Source organism: Pavona decussata, unplaced genomic scaffold, assembly GCF_977016875.1.
Source record: "Pavona decussata unplaced genomic scaffold, jaPavDecu1.1 SCAFFOLD_110, whole genome shotgun sequence".
NCBI lineage: Eukaryota > Metazoa > Cnidaria > Anthozoa > Scleractinia > Agariciidae > Pavona > Pavona decussata.
Window position 1 is genome coordinate 780,001 of NW_028145524.1, and position 16,439 is coordinate 796,439.

Here is a 16,439-nt window from a genome sequence, read left to right on the forward strand (position 1 = left end):
AATTTGGCTAAATTTCTTTGACTATCGCAGGTCACATTTGAGGGAATAAGAGGAAGCAGCTTTACTGGTGACATCGCAATTGACGACTTCGCTTTGAGCTTAGGGATTTGCCCGCCAAGTAAGCATTTTTTAGTGATAGTATGTGTGGTACATTCTGGTGCCGCCAAAAAAACAACAAGTAGTGTCAACTTTACTCCTGAACAGAACAGCTTTTTGTCTGCTATCGACTTCAGTTGGACTTATATCAAGCAAATGACACTGCTTTAACCAAACCCCAAATGAAAGCCATGCAAGAAAAAAAAAATAAAAATTAGACAATTAGTTTAAGGATTTATGATTTAAAGACCTTTTGCTACTACGCATGCTTTCTGCTCATCTCATGTTCCGAGAAACTCTGATTCCTCAAAGACAGCGACATTAATTCAAATGTACACATGCACGATTTATGATTACGGGAGTGAAGAATATCTTAGCAAGTGTTTTGAAAATCAATAAAGGAAATTGAAAGCAACCACGCATTCTTCGGAGATAATTACGCGTCAATTTGTAAAAAAAAAAATCCTTAAATTATCTTGCATTTTAAGGCCTTTTAGAACAAGACGCCCACGGGCGTTTACACGGGACGAGCTGGTGTATGTTTAGCCCTGAGTGCAGGTGGAAACGTATCCTTCCGTCGCGATTGAGCTAATGGGACAGTTTGAGTCACAAAGATAGCGTGATGTTGTTTCGGTATACATGCGTTGCGCTACTTGTCGTCGGAAATTGCTTTTCGATAGCGTAATGACCCAACTGACTCACGTTTTCTATTCTGGTTATGTAATGTCTTGATTAGTAAGTGTAAGATTAAAAAACTTAAAAAGACAAACAGGCATGTGTCGGTTCGACGAAGTCTGTGCACCGACACCGTGTTTTAAGCTTAAGTTTGACCTTTTTCTCTCCGCATGACGAACACAATCTGGTCAGAATTAAACCGAGTTACGATTCCTTGCCTTTTTTCCCTTTTGTTTTAGTTATTTCTTGTGATTTCGACCAATCGATGTGTGGCTTTGTTCAGGACAAGAATGACAAATTTGATTGGACAAGACGCAAAGGAAGCACATTGTCTTCTTCTACGGGGCCATTTGTAGATCATACTGGATATGGAGGTTGTTATAACATATCATTATTTAATTTTATTGCCACTTCCGAACCAGTCGTCAACACATCTCGAGTTGTCACCTTGCACTCTAAAAGTCAATTCATTATGGCTTGAGGTGTTTCATTTACTTTTCTTTCTTTTCTTTCCTTAAACAAAAACACAATCATGTACCCTTTTAAAGGTTATTTGAAAGTGCATTTTAACTCTTCCGTAATTTCTTACAAATCTTGGTAACTTTCTCTTTAACGTTGAGTTTCTTCTAACGTTTTCTATTTATATCTTTGGGTAGGATCTTACATGTACATAGAAACTTCCTTGCCTCGAGTTCTGGGAGCCCATGCAAAATTGAACAGTCCTTTGTTGACATTTAGCGGGAACATGTGCCTCACATTCTTCTACCATATGTATGGTTTCACAATTGGCAAACTAAATGTACTCATTAACGGCACCAAGACAGTGTTCAGCGCAAGCGGTAATAAAGGCAATAGCTGGCTTGAGGCTAGGATAACTACATCTCTCACGGGAATATACATGGTAAGAGGTATTAGGTAATTAGTGGTTAGTTCAAATGCTGTTCTTTTGGCTAAAAATTGTTCAATTGTTATGACTTGAGTCTTAATGGCATGAACTAAGAAACAAAAACTATTAACTACAAAAATCCCAGCTTACAACCTAACGATAAATTTGTGCGCGCTCTCATTAGACGAAACATGTCACGTGGAAGAAAATCCGATGATTGTCAGCAGGCGGCAATAGTCGTCTGATTTATTATTCGTCGCTCATATTTTTGGACATGGGAAAAAACAATGAAATTAAATTGCATTTTTAAATCTTCATGGCACTTCCGCATGAGATTATTCCACCAAAATGGCGAACGCTTAAAGTACCTGGAGATGGTTCTTCACTCTTCAAACGCTTTGAAGTTATCTGAAGAAATATTTCATATCAGGTTTCTGTGGAAGGTTATCTTACATAATACACCGTGAAACATTCATTCCTTCCTTACAGCTATTACAGATCAAATGTTACCTCCCACGTATAAGGGCGTAAATTGTTAGATTCTGGCTAAGTTTCTTTGACTATTGCAGGTCACATTTGAGGGAATAAGAGGAAGCAGCTTCACGGGTGACATCGCAATTGATGACTTCTCTTTGAGCTTTGGGACTTGTCCGCCAAGTAAGCATTTCTCAGTGATAGTGTGCAACATTTTGGAAAAGCAAAGTGTTTTCAAGGAAAGATGTCTACTTTAGAATTGAAAAGAAAAGCTTTTTGTCTACCGTGGATTTCCAGTCAAGATTGTTTCTAACAAAGTACACTACTTAAACGAAAGTTTCAATGAAGCGCACACAAAAATTAAAAATAGCCAGCTGCAGACAATGTTAAGGATTAAAGATTTAAAGTTAAAAAAATCCCATTTTATTGCCAAATAATTTGTATTTAAGGTGAATGTCAATTTCGGGCTCGGTAGCCTGTTAGAGCTGACCGACCATAACCGCCTACGGTCAGTTTGTAAAACGGATGGTCTACTCTAAAAGCCAATTCTTAAGACTCCTTGAAATGTCTTAAACAGAAAACGGAATTGAATGCTTATTTTGGAGGAATTCGAAGACCTGACATCCTTCAAACTAATCGCATTTTCCATTTAACAGAACTACCTGGTCAGAGCGCATGCGGTCGCGTTGTAATCAGAAGGCGTAGATCTACATCTTGAAGATGTAGTATGTGCTATTTTAAAGGAATTCTGACATATAATCCCCATTCCTTCAACCGGTTTAATAAATTTGTCTATAGGAAACTTCCCTAAGCACCGATCCAGGTGTTCTGTTGTGAGAAATGGAGAGCGTCCTGAAGACCAAACTAGCCCCCAACTATACACTTGTAGTCTGCAACATCTCTTCTTAAAACGGATCCGTGCATACCTCCAATTATTATTAGAGTCCTAGGATAGTTTGGTGAAAGCAGGATCAAAACTAAGTTGCGATTCCTGGCCTTCTTTTTTTGCTAGTTTCTTGTGATTTCGACCAATCTATGTGTGGCTTTGTACAGGACAAGAATGAAAAATTTGATTGGACAAGACGCAAAGGAAGCACATCGTCTTCTTCTACGGGGCCAATCGCAGATCACAATACCTCCAGTCGGGCTTGTTTCTAAGAAACTCCACTGCTTGAACCAAAGCCTAAAAAAAAAGCATGCAAAAGATGAAAAATAGTCATCAATATCAAGCAATCATTATTTCAAAAATTTACGCTTGGAAAAATCTCGTTTAAAGCCACATTAGTTTCTAGTAAATATATTAAGGTGGTTTTGCATTTCGGATTTGGCGGCCGATTGCCAGTTTGGTAATCGGACGGCCTATTTTGACGCCTAGTTCTTCAAATTTCTTGAAATGTCATATTCCGGAAACGTCAGGCGTATTTTAGAGGAATTCGAGGGACGTTTGATATTCTCCTCGCTTAAGAGCATTTTCATTTGACAGAACTGATCGACCGGAGCTGTTTTGTTGTTAATACACAGCGCAGTTTTGAAAGGCTGGCTCTACATCATAAGAAGAAGTATGTTCAATTTTAAAGGAATTTAGAAGACTTGAATATAATCTCAGTCCAAAAGTCGCTTCAATAAATTCGTCTGAAGGAAAGTGCCCTAAGCACCGCTCCAGCAGGTCTGTTGTGAGAAATAGAGAGTATCCTAAGAGCAAACTATCCGTCAACTATGCACTTGTAGTCAGCAAGATTCCTTCCCAAACCTCATCCGTCCATACCTCCAATTGGAGTTCTGAGATAATTTGGTGAAAGCAACATCAAAACTAAGTTGCGATTCCTTGACTTTGTTTTAGTTATTTCTTGCGACTTCGACCAATCGATGTGTGGCTTTGTCCAGGACAAGAATGACAAATTTGATTGGACAAGACGCAAAGGAAGCACATGGTCTTCTTCTACGGCGCCAGCTGCAGATCATACTGGATATGGAGGTTTTTATAACATATGTTATTTAAATTCATTGCCTTTTCAAAGCCAATCATCAGCTTATCTGTCTCGTTGCACTTTGCAAATCGATTCATCATGGCTACGATAGGTCCACATACTTTTGCTTCTTCTCTTTCCTCAATCCAAAGCACAAATCATGCCATATTTCAAAGATGTTTTTTAAAGCACATTTAAACGCTTCAGGAATTTCCAACAAATTTAGCCAAACCTCGTTGTGTTTTAAACGTTTTCCGTCCATATCTTTTGACAGGATATTACATGTACATAGAAACTTCCTCGCCTCAAAGTTTGGGCGACCATGCAAAACTGAACAGTCCTTTGTTGAGATTCAGTGGAAAGATGTGCATCACATTCTTCTACCATATGTATGGTTCCACAATTGGCAAACTAAATGTCCTCATTAACGGCATCATGACAGTGTTCTGCGCAAGCGGTAATAAAGGCAACAGCTGGTTTGAGGCCAGGATAACTGTATTTCTCACAGGAATATACATGGTAAGAGGTATTTGGTGATTGGTGGTTAGTTCAAATGCTGTTCTATTGCCGTAGGCCTACAATTCTCCAATCTTTCTGGCTTTAATTTTAATGTCATGGAACTGAAAGAAAACTATTAACTTCGAAAATCAGGGCTTATAACCCACCGATAAGGAAAAAATATAGAAAGAACTTCGCATTTCGAATTGAAGTGTGTATGGTACTTTCTCGTGGGAATATTTCATCACAATGGCAGCATGCTTAACGTATCTCGCGATCGTTCTTGTCTTGTCTGAAGTTATCTGAAGTAATAGTCCATGCGAGGTTTCCGTGGAAAGTCATGTTTCACAATTTAGTGCAAAAATATTCATTCCTTCTTTACATCCATCATACATCATTACATCCCACTAGTAAGGGAATCAGTTGTTACATCCTGGCTAAATTACTTTGAATATTGCAGGTCACATTTGAGGGAATAACAGGAAGCAACTTCACTGGTGACATCGCAATTGACGACTTCTCTTTGAGCTTAGGGATTTGCCCGCCAAGTAAGCATTTCTTTGCGACAGTGTGCAACATTTTGGAAAAGCGTTAGGTGTCTAATATACAAGTGAACAGAACAGTTTTCTTTATAACGTTGACCGCCACTCGGGCTTGTTTCTAAGAAACACCACTGCTTACGCCAAAGCCTAAACGAAAAGCAAGCAAAAAATTAAGTATACATAACAATATGAAGCATTAATTATGTGAAGAAAAAAGCCTCTAAAGACATCCCCATTGGAGCAGGGGGGAAGAATTTGAAAGCCACCTAAATGAATTTTGAGGTCATAAATAGCCAACCCACGCAAGGCTAAGTTTAGCTAAATTGAAAGACATCGCAATTAATGAATTCTCTTTGACCACAAGATCACGTCCTCCAAGTGAGAAATTACCAATATAACGTCATCAAAACTGGTGCTGTGATGTTCACTCCGCACATGATTATTTTTTAGTTATTCAAAGTTGTGTCTTTTGTTCTTTACACGGATGCCGATGGGATACCTGTGACATGCAGTAATTCATGAACTAAATTCTTAAATATTCAAATGCAGTTTTCCTCGGTATTTGGTAGCAAAGTTCGCACTTTTTAGGGTGGTTACCACCGGTTTGCAGTAACCAGTACTTGTAGTTTGATTGATCAATACTATCAGACGGTTGATACAATTGCAACATTATGGTAATAAAAAACACCTAATTATTGTTGATCAAGTTATGGTTGTTTTCTCGACATAATTGGTTCCCACAGCAACACCCCGATATTGATGATCTCTATGTGCTATGGCCTTTGTAGTTGACTTTCTATCTTATTTTAACAGGGGGTAACAGCTTGAGCACATCTGTAACATACGAGTCATCACACACCACATCACAAGTTACTGAGACAGTGACATTAGGGACAACCCCAGATATGCAAGAAACCTCCACCGTGAATCCATCTACTTCTAGTGTGCGAGGGAGTTTAAGCAGCGAGGTTGGAACAACTGTCTTAACCTCGAGAAGACAGAGTTCTCAGGCTACTTTTACTCTAGACGTAAAACCATCTCCAACCACTACATCGCACCGTCAAATTGAAACATCTGGCTTCACGTCCCCAAGTTCAGAAAAAAATGTAAAAGCCACTACAAATTTTACGACAATGATGATCACAAGTAAAGCAAGTGGTGAAAATGTAGAAAGTTCGAAAGCCAGTCCTTCTCCCACCAGAGGAACGCACGGGGCCAGCAGCACTATTGTGACCAGTCGCTCCGGTAAGAATGCTGCTTATTGTTGAAGACATCACGGTTCTGGTGTGCCCAACATGACAGAATAGGCCATTGGTTTTAACAGGTCACATGACCTAGTTTAAAATGAAACCATTGATATTTTGGTACCTGAAAGAGCTAAGGGACGAAAGTTCTAAAAGCTTTCATTGGTTTGCAACTATGGGTAATTTTTCATCTGGCCATCTTCCCAAAACGATGAAGATTTTTTAAAATCTGTGCGTCACAGCTTTTGAAGCAAACTTGGAGAGCCAGAATCAAAAACGCTAAAAAAGGAACCCACGACATTTTTTCATACAAGTTTTGATGATCCATTGACAACCATTTACAAAGTTAACAGCCCCCACACAGTAATTGTTCTAAATTGTTGAAATGTCAAACTGCCATAAAATTCCTTCCTTTGATCTTAAGATCACGTTTCAGGTAATATTTTAGTAGAAGTGGTCTTTCAACCGACATCATACTGTAGGGTATAATAGTAGTGTGAATCTGTGTAATAGTTTCGTTATATAATATACGTTGTTTTTTTCTTTTAGCACCGACCACTTTGCCACCAGCAACTACACTGGCACCAGGTATGAAACTCATCATAACTCAAAGTGGTGAAAGTGGCACCACAACAACAGTTTAATCTCTGAGATCGACAACTCCTAGCATATTTTATAGTTCTCTTGCGTTTTTTTCCGTGCTACAGACAGATCGCCCAGGTCGGTATACAATAAAACTTTTATGGTGCTCATAATAAACAGTTTTACTTTTTCTTGTCCACAGCACGCCAGTGCAAGGTACAATGCAGTAATGGGAAGAAATGCAGGAAGTTTGGAAAATTTCTCTGTCTTTGCGAAAGAGGAAGGAAGGGAATAAATTGCCAGGAAGAAGGTATATATTCACGACAAACTTTTGCTGATACCATCTCCAATGAATGAATGAATGAACAAACGAACGAACAACAACGAATGAATATTTTCCGCCGGACTTCTATCAAATCAAGATACATAGATAGTACAATTTGGTTTACATAAAATCCTCAGCCTTAACTGAGTTCAAGTAGCATGATGAGCTTTTGTTTTTGCAGATCCTCTAAAGGAGGTTGTAGATTTTAGCCTTGCAATAAAGAGTGAAGTTTGGAAACCGGAGTATTTGAATATGAACAATCCAACGACAAAGGAGCTTGTTGATCGTATAATAAAAGCTGTAAGTCTTTTCCCTTTAATAAACTAAATTAGCAGATAACACCCAGTGTTTTAGAACCTCTAATTTCGTTAGCCCTGTATATCACGCAGCTAGCTCTATTACTAAATTACTCATGACAGTAGACAACAAATTAAAAACTGTACGATTAAAATTGTCAAATACTTGTGAAATGTTCGTGGTTAGTCTGATGCGGCGTTTCGTCTCGGCCGACTCTTCAGAGATCTTCAAAATTTATAGGCAAACTCGAAGTGGAGACCTAATTGGACTCTGACTCAATATTATTAACAATATAGGACTATTTTAGTATTTTAGAGCTAATTTTGGCAAATCCTGCTTAGGTGTTTGCTCAGTACTCTATTTGGACAGGTTAAGTAATTTCTTTACAACCCATTGATCTCGCAAAAAAAAAAAAAAAAAAAAAAGATAAAGAAAAAGGAAAGAAGAAGAAAAATAAAACAAGTGCCAAAATAATCGGTTTCCCTCGCTTTCATCACCTTATTCGTTAAGACGATATAAACTTGCTTGTTCAGTTCCCTTTCATTAACTACTCTCTCCTTACTAAATAGGTTCTTGCTAATGCACCAATCGACTGAAACCTTTAACATCCCCCTCACCAGGAATACCCCGTGTATTTGACCGTGCACCGTTCTCGGGGAAATCGGAACTTGGGCCACATTAACCTTTGTTCTGGGTTTTAGGACAGAAACTCTAAAACTCTACAACTCCCACAAACCATTAAAATACGCCCTGGGGTTTTATCATAGTTTGTGAGAGTAGTAAAGTTCAACTTAACAGCTACCACAAGGACTAAAAAGGGGCTTTAAAGGAGTTTTGTAGTGTTATTAATATATATGTCTGAAACCCTGAAAAGCTATTGATTGCCATCGAGGAAAGGTATTTGAGAATTTTGTGAGAGGGCCCTAACAGGGTAACTGTTTGAAAAACTCAATATTCAAAAGTTCAAATGCCCTTTTTATTAACACTCCATTTACGATGATTTTAGGTTACGGAAGAAATCGGTATTGGCAAGGTAATCATCAAATCACTAAGGTAGGTTCTTCATTCTATATTGAGCTTATTTATGCCAGTATTATTCAAACACACAAACGTCGTCGAAATTGATATCTGAATCAGTCTAACCGGCCACCAACACTTGTCACGCCACGTGATCCCGTCGCTTTGCGAACGTCGAAAACTCCGCCGCCGACAGCACGTTCTTGGATTTCAATTGGCCAGTGTAAAAGAAGCCATCGAGAGTTGTCAAAAATCAAAGACGTCAAAATTTGTTTCAAACTGACATTCTCAAGTGCCAATGGTTCGGTGCGTAGCACTAGGATAAATTTTTAAAGAAACAACTGAAGTGTGTTTTCTGTGGCTAGATTCACGAAGCCCTCTTAAGTTAAGATGTATCCTAAGAATTGTTTCTTTACAAAAGTCTATTGTTGAACTAACAATAGCGATTTTTATGAAACCACTCAAGACATAACTTAAGGTGGCCGACCACAGTTTGCGCGCGCTTTACAGATTCTGTTAGTGATACTATTAAGCGCGCGCTAGGGTTGTGGTAAGCAAATACTATCGATCCCTCGATTTTATACCAAATGGATCACAAAGGTAAGTTTTGCGCTTAAAATAACACAGTTTCTCGTTTGTAAATCATTCTTCATTTAGCGCCGAACAAAGAAAATGAGTTCACAATGAGCTAAGCCTTTTTGTACGCTTTTCATCTTTGCTGAGAAAACCTAATTAAAAGCCACGCATGCGTATTTGAGCAAAAAATTGCGATTGGTTGTTTTAATGGAAATGAACTGTTTTCTAAGGAACCGCTCGTTAGAATTTCGTGAAATTTGACAAAACAGTAGTGTTTTCTAAAACCGTAACTCGCCTACAAACCGAAAACAAAATCTAACAGAGGGTATCTTCAAAAACCGTTAAAGTGCAAAACCAACATTTACAGGAGATCTGTCTGTTAAAATTACATGAAAGCAGCGTCACTATATCAGTATTTTGTGAGTTTTTCTGGATACAAAAAATGGAAAAAAATCTAATGAGTGCATTTTCTGAAAATTAAGGAAAACCATTATTTGTGGACGGTTAATAGCTTGCTGCGTTGCCATGGCAACGGCACCTTGCTCAACGAGAAGTATCAAAATTTATTCCTTCTTAGTTAATCTTGCACCATGCTAATTTCGGGTACTCAGGAGTTCGTAGTTTTCAAATAATGTCTACTAACACCTGTATACTGGAAAACTGTGTTCGACCACCTTAACTTAGGGGGCCTTAGTGAATCTGAACCTCAAACTGAGTTAAGATGGTATATTGAATATTGTTTCTTAACAAAAGCCTATTGTTCGAATAACAAACAATACTTAGAATACATCTTAACGTAGGAGCACTTTGTGAATAATAATAATAATAATAATAATAATAATAATAATAATAATAATAATAATAGTTAGAATCTGTCCTTCATAAACAGTATTTCAGTCGGGTTTAAAACCTCATTAAGCATATCCGTTCTTTCTATTGAAGATTTTGTCCTAAGAAATTTGGAGCATATAATGTTGATGGTAACAAAGAGTGCTTTTTACTTCCTTATTTTGACTGATTTCCTCGAAGGAAAGGGAGTGTCATAGCTGACGTACAATTGACATTTAATGAAAGTGTTGGAGAAAACGAGGTAGATTTGTTATTGAAGGAGTACACTAAGGATGGACAGTTTGGCCAGTTTAACGTGGATGAAGCAGTGGTACAGTTTACTCCCATACCTGCAAAAATAGGTACGTTTTGCTCATATTTCATGTTCTATATAGTAAGTCCCATGCCTGATTGCATGAGACTCGAGTTAACAATCATTATGATTACTGTCCACTCATGCGAAGCATTTAGTATTGGTACTAACAACTGTAACAGGAGTAATTCCAATGGAATTTCCTGACTTTCGGTTTAAGCCGGTAAGCACCGACTAACACGTTGCCAAGTTCGTTAAACTAATCATGCATCTTTTCATTTAATGCAGATTTGCCATCAAGTCATCCTACAGAACCTGGTAAAATGAACATAGCATCCATATATGGACCAGTCATTGGTGTCCTGCTCTTGGCGGTACTGTTGTTCGGAATTTACAGAGTATTAATCCTGAAGCGGCGCCGAAATGGTAAGTTTGTATAGCCCTACTCTCGGCCTTTGAAGGTATTATTCGTTTATCATACTCAGACATTTTTTAACATCTTAAATTAAACTTGCCTTTCACTCATTCTCGTATCTTTATAAGGCTTTTTACTCAACTAAGATGATCGGGATATTCCTAAAAATTATAAACGAAATAAAGGCTCAAAAGCATAAGTAAGCATTGAGTTGACAATGAACTTGTCAACAGGATTTTCCTTTGAATCTGGTGATAAACTGTAATACAAAGATTTGTATTTTTCTTTCACAGGTCGAAAAAATGAAGAAGACACTAGGTACGGCATCAAATCCTTGTGAAATATTGTATATAGTGATCAGTAAGTTACGGCGATATAAGATTTAAAATTTCTCTACAAAAACTCTATATTGGATGTAAATATCTCTGCAACCACTCAGCTAAAGAATTCTGAGGTACCTATTGGCAAATTAGGCTGGCTTCTAACAGATATTACAATACGAATACGCATTATGAAACTAAGCAAGTTTAACAAAATTACTCTTGGGCAATGCCCACATTATCGCAAATGGTATATCATCCACATTGGGATACCCATAAATACAAAAGCAGAGCTTCCACGAATAACAAGATTATGATACGTAAGTCCAAGAGCAACTCAGGTTTGAGAACATTTCAAGAAGACGCTGGCAGTCTGTGGAATGAGGTTGATCAATGTACAAGGAACAAAGTCTTCAATTCCAAATTTAGGAAAAACATATATAAATTGTTCTTAAACAGGTAAACTCTGTTGAAGCACCCGCGCAAACCTTGCCGAGAATTTATCTGGCAAAAATTTGTTAAAATAATAATTGATTGATCACGTGGGTTGACATGTCCATGGCAATAAGATTTTGAAGCCCGTTTTGTTTTTCGAAATTTGGATCTTTTAAGTTTTTCATGAAAAATCGTCGTTTATTTTCGTAATTTTAACATTTTTACACCAGTTTGATTCTCATTTCTTGGTCCTGATCAATTTTGAAGCAATTTGGACGATTTTCTGGACTTTTTAGTTATCGAAAAATCCAAGATGGCGGCGGTGAAGATGATTGCCACGTGATATGACGTCATCAGTCCACTTCGCGGACATTAAAGGAAATAGTTGCGGGCATACAATATACCTTCCAAGTCTTAATTCTTCCACGCTGAGTAGCTTATTGATAAGCAGCCGAAAAATTTGAAATTGCTCGACACTCAAAATGCTTGGGTAAAACGTGAAAGTATGGACACTTTACTCATTTTTCTGTTTTGCCATAGACGTAACGCAAAAGAAGCTTGCGGAGATTCTTGCCAAGTAAGTACTGCAACGACCATCCAGTAGAATCCAAATCTTTCAGTCTAACTTTCTCTAAAATAACTTAAAGGCTTTCACCCGCAGTGCAAATATTTGTTTCATGTATTCATATTCATTCATTCCAAACTTATAGATAGTGAAAAAGATAAAAATCAAAAGGCTCGGGTGAGCAAACTCGTGAATACAGAAGTGTAAAAATGTGTTAGCAGCACTGCACATGCGCGCAAGTTTACAGCCCACTCGTTTACAATGAGTGAGTGACTTTTCCCCCACATTGCGAAAACTTGTTCATTGCGCATGCGCGCATTCACGAGCTTATAAACGGAATACGAAAGTGAAAATAAAACGCTTGGAGAGTCTGAATTCCCGTGAGTGTTTTTTTTTTCGCGTTTAGAACTTCGTTATTTCGCTATTGGTACAAATTGGAGCTGGCAAAGGCTTGATCTGACCAATATTTAAATGCAAAAATAATTACCTCAAATAATAAGCCCTATTCCACCCTCTCCCCCCCTCCTGAAAATAAGCCTCAAATTCACTAGCCTCCGTAGCAATCGTTTCATTTGCTAGGGGAGTGGGAGAAGCGGTTTAGAAGCGATTGCAGTTGATCCCAGGAACTACCTTAGACCAACAAAGCGCAGAATCAGGCTCTCTCAGATAGTTTCATTCCGTTATCGATAACCTCTACCTCCAACCATCTCTCTTTCCACCCAAGAACACAATGGAACAAACTACCCACTCCTGCCTGTTCTTCTGCCCTGGATAACTTCAAACGATTAATATCCTCCGTGTACCACGAACTTACTTAAATACTTGTATCAACCCTCCCCTCCCACCAGCCCCCCCCCCCCCCCCCCCCCATCGCAACCAATAAACTTCAAGTATGAGGGCCAGGTTGTATTGGAAAATAAAAATAGATAGATAGCTTCCTGGGAGAAGGATAAAAAATGTGAAGGGGGGTGGGGGGGGGGGGGATTGGAAGTACATTAAGAAAGGAAACGCCTGCAACTGAGCCCGCATAAACCCTAGGAAATACATTCGAAATTTTACCGGGTAAAACCTGCTCACCTTCCGTATCCCTTTCCACAGGTTGAAATTCAAATGACCAGTTGGTTTAACAACATCGGCTATGAAGACCCTTTATCAACTACACTGAATCCCCCGTAAGAGAAGAAGGAATCGCGGGCGATGGATCATCGGATTTCTTAGAGTTAGATGAGTGTTAAATCATAAAATACGCTGTTTTTCGAAGTAAAAGTTTCAACATTGTTTTTTTAATTAACGTTGTTCCTTATTCGGGTTGCTTTTATCATTGTGAGGTGTAGCATTGCTATTTTAATTAAAATTACTCCAGCTAGGATATTGCGGTTGAAATAATAATGGGTTGTGTGTTAGCGCGTGCATTTTGCTTTGCATTTTATTGAGAGGACTGAGATTAATTGCGTAGTGTAAGTTATGTTTAAAACACGAGCAGCAGTGTTTTTATCGGGATTTAAAACCACGAGGCGCAGCTGAGTGGTTTCAGACCTGATAAAACACGTGCTGCGAGTTTCTTGAACGGCCTAAAAACATTTCTGGAAAAGTGTGTGTCAAGAGAGTTCATAACAATGATGCTTTGGTGAACGTTGGAAATAAGTATGCGAGAAAAACATTAAACACCGCATACTAATAAGGAGGAGGTTTTATCGGGTTTTAAAACCACTGCACGTGATGTTTTATCGACCATTTGATAGGTCAATGGGCTTATGAATTATTTTGAAGTCACTGACGAGTAACACTTAGCCTTGTTTGCCAGGCTTCCCACTGACTGTCTCGGTTAAATAAATTTTAGAACTTGTTGCACCTCTCAATGTAATAGTTTTTCGTAGACTTAATGTTCGTTCTGTTGATTAAAACGTTATTTTCTCCTGACCAGTGCGAATTCAGTGTGAAGCAAAAATCCAATGTTGAACTGTTTCCTCAGACACATACCACGAATTAAACTGATATGGTCTTATTGGTCAGTTTTCAGAAATAACGATGGGTTGCTTACATTCGGTCAACTCCTTTGTCAGACCTTCAGTTAACCTCTCACCATAAATTGCCTAGAAATAACCGTTCAGTTACCCGTTTTTGATTAAGTTTTTGGTGTAATTGCACCGCGTTTCAAACCAATTTGTACCAGTTGATTTGTCCCCTTAATTACTCTTAATTACTTTTACCTTCTGTTAATTAGATAACTAACTAGTGTGAAGACTTTTAATGTAAAGTTGATTGTTGAACTGAAACAACAATTGTACCAGATCTGTTGTACCAGCGCCGCACAGTATTTTGTTTTAAATTAAGGTTTCCATCTAGCTTGTAAGTACGTTCCACTATCTATGGAAATAGGCGTAGGCTTATAAGAGTTTAGAGAATGTTGGTCTAAACACGGATTAAGTTTAAATACCTGATACATAACGCATGAAGCAATTCCCTGACATCCATATTGCGAAGAAATAAAACGGTTCATTCTTCGGCCGTGTGCGAGCTACACTAAAACTTGTATTAAGCGGCACCTTATCAAGAGGTCACCCCCTATTTAGAACGGTACCTTCTAATACAGAAGTAGTTTTGCACTGTTTATGACATGTCACTGGAATCCAGAAAGAAAATTGGGGGCAGCAGGGCATTTTTTAGAGATAATTAAGCAACAATTATTCTAAAAAGCGGTAAAATACAAAGCAACGTATGACGTTTTCCACCAAATTGAAACTTTATTATCTCTGAAAAATGCATGGTTATCCCCAATTTTCTTTTCGGATATGAAGTGCACTTGCTAATTTCTGCTTTCTCCGCGTTGTTTTAAGCCGCACAGACTGACTATCCCTGTATTAGTAGCTACCACCCAAAAAAAACCCCGAGTATCTCGAGATGCGCAGAACGTAAGCGCAGTAACAAAAGTAGGCACCGTCCTAAATACTTCCTTTAGTTACTGTAATTCTGACCTCTATGAAACGGTCACCTTTTTTAAGTCCCAACGAGCTGTTTCGGATTGTCTTGACCTGTTCTGAACAGTAAGTTTATAAAAGGAAATCACTAAAATATGGCACCAAATAGCGTGCTAGGCAATTGAATTTCTAATGCCCTGCATTACTGAATGTACGATCATCGCGTTAATGTTTTGTGTTTCAAGAGAGGATGTCCGTTTCTATACCATGTTCTTCTTTGTCATATTCTATCGCTGCACTTTCTTAACCAAGTAAGTGATTTTGTGAGCACTTTGATGCATAAACTGTACACTAGGTTATCAGAAGTTATATAGAATGACATTTTTATTGTTTTTGGCGTGTATTCTGCGCAACCTGTATTAAGCGGTCACTTAGCCATTTCCCGAGGGTGACCGTTTACTACAGGTTCGACTGTAAACTTCAGTTTCTAAATAAATACAAGTGTGATTGATGTCAGTAATGCTTTCATCGAATGTATTTTCTCTTATAGAATGTGTTACAAGAAAGGGTATTTTGTCGTGCACTTGTTGCTGCAGCCAGATTGGGAAATGTACGAAGTTGAACATATGCATTTTGAAATCGTCACAGCGCATGCGTAGTTAGTGCCAGTCAACAACCGCGCTTCCATTCTCGTCCCCAGAGCCGCACGTACCCGGAAAGGAAACATTCCTAAACCTCGGAGGAAAGGAAGTAGAATTCCAATTTTTTTTAAAGATAACCCAGCTCTCTTGATAAACTGACTCAAGCAATTAGGGGTTGTTTATAAAACAAAAATACTACTGAATATGTATAAATTACGTGTTTACGAAATCATAACCTTTATAATGCAAATTTCAAGTGATCAACGCGGCACGTTTTTCATCTTGGCAAGCGGCAACCTTTACCACCGTTTCAGGTATCCAAAGGTGTTTGAACGCCGTTTGAACCGTGTTAGGCTTTTTTCTGTTCTGGTCACACGATTGTCCCTCTTGAATGAATCGGTCTTAAGTACACTTCAATTTTTGTTACCACAGAAACAAGCGAAGCATCGAAAGTAAAGAGCCCCCATAGTAGCGATACGAAGAGGCTTAACAAATACAATTCAAAAATGTTATGTTTTTGAACGCATGCCCCTTGCTATCTGAAAGCGTTTTTTTTTCACCGTGTTTGCACGGTCTAAAGTCCTTATGATCTCGAAGCCCTTGTTCGCTGAGAACGTGCGAGCGCATATGTTGCCAGTAGTGTTTGTTACGCTAATGGATGGCATTTCGCTTTCAAATCACCGCTTATTGTATTTATAAAATTGCCTCAGAGAAAACTCTGTTTACATGGAGCTCTAGACAATGTGAAGTGCAATCAACCATTAATGAGATAATAAGTTCTTAGAGTGCTCAGCAAGTGAAAGAGAACTGAAAGGTGTACGTCAA

The 16,439-nt window shown here is 38.3% G+C and overlaps 2 protein-coding genes across 2 annotated transcripts in view; both read left to right on the forward strand.

Annotated features, from left to right (window-relative positions):
* LOC146470843 (MAM and LDL-receptor class A domain-containing protein 1-like) overlaps window positions 1-3,289 on the forward strand; it is a 7,663-nt gene extending 4,374 nt beyond the window's left edge. The window contains exons 5-9 of the mRNA XM_085121591.1: window positions 31-118; window positions 1,011-1,145; window positions 1,428-1,672; window positions 2,227-2,314; window positions 3,144-3,289. Of these exons, the coding sequence (XP_084977717.1) occupies window positions 31-118; window positions 1,011-1,145; window positions 1,428-1,672; window positions 2,227-2,314; window positions 3,144-3,289 (702 nt within the window). The remainder of the gene's footprint in view (window positions 1-30; window positions 119-1,010; window positions 1,146-1,427; window positions 1,673-2,226; window positions 2,315-3,143) is intronic.
* A 688-nt stretch (window positions 3,290-3,977) lies between these two features.
* On the forward strand, window positions 3,978-15,542 carry LOC146470844 (uncharacterized). The gene is made up of 13 exons (XM_085121567.1): window positions 3,978-4,106; window positions 4,373-4,617; window positions 5,057-5,144; window positions 5,952-6,383; window positions 6,932-6,970; window positions 7,167-7,274; window positions 7,471-7,589; window positions 8,593-8,639; window positions 10,209-10,369; window positions 10,609-10,746; window positions 11,029-11,053; window positions 12,031-12,067; window positions 13,154-15,542. The coding sequence occupies exons 1-13, from the start codon at window positions 3,998-4,000 to the stop codon at window positions 13,229-13,231; spliced, it is 1,626 nt and encodes a 541-aa protein (XP_084977693.1). The 5' UTR covers window positions 3,978-3,997; the 3' UTR covers window positions 13,232-15,542.
* Window positions 15,543-16,439: the final 897 nt, after the last annotated feature.

Coding starts and splice junctions, on each gene's coding strand:
- LOC146470844 (XM_085121567.1), top strand. CDS start 3,998: ATGTGTGGCTTTGTCCAGGACAAGAATGACAAATTTGATTGGACAAGA. Junction 5,145..5,951: donor CTTAGGGATTTGCCCGCCAA/GTAAGCATTTCT, acceptor TTATTTTAACAG/GGGGTAACAGCTTGAGCACA. Junction 10,747..11,028: donor CCTGAAGCGGCGCCGAAATG/GTAAGTTTGTAT, acceptor TTTCTTTCACAG/GTCGAAAAAATGAAGAAGAC.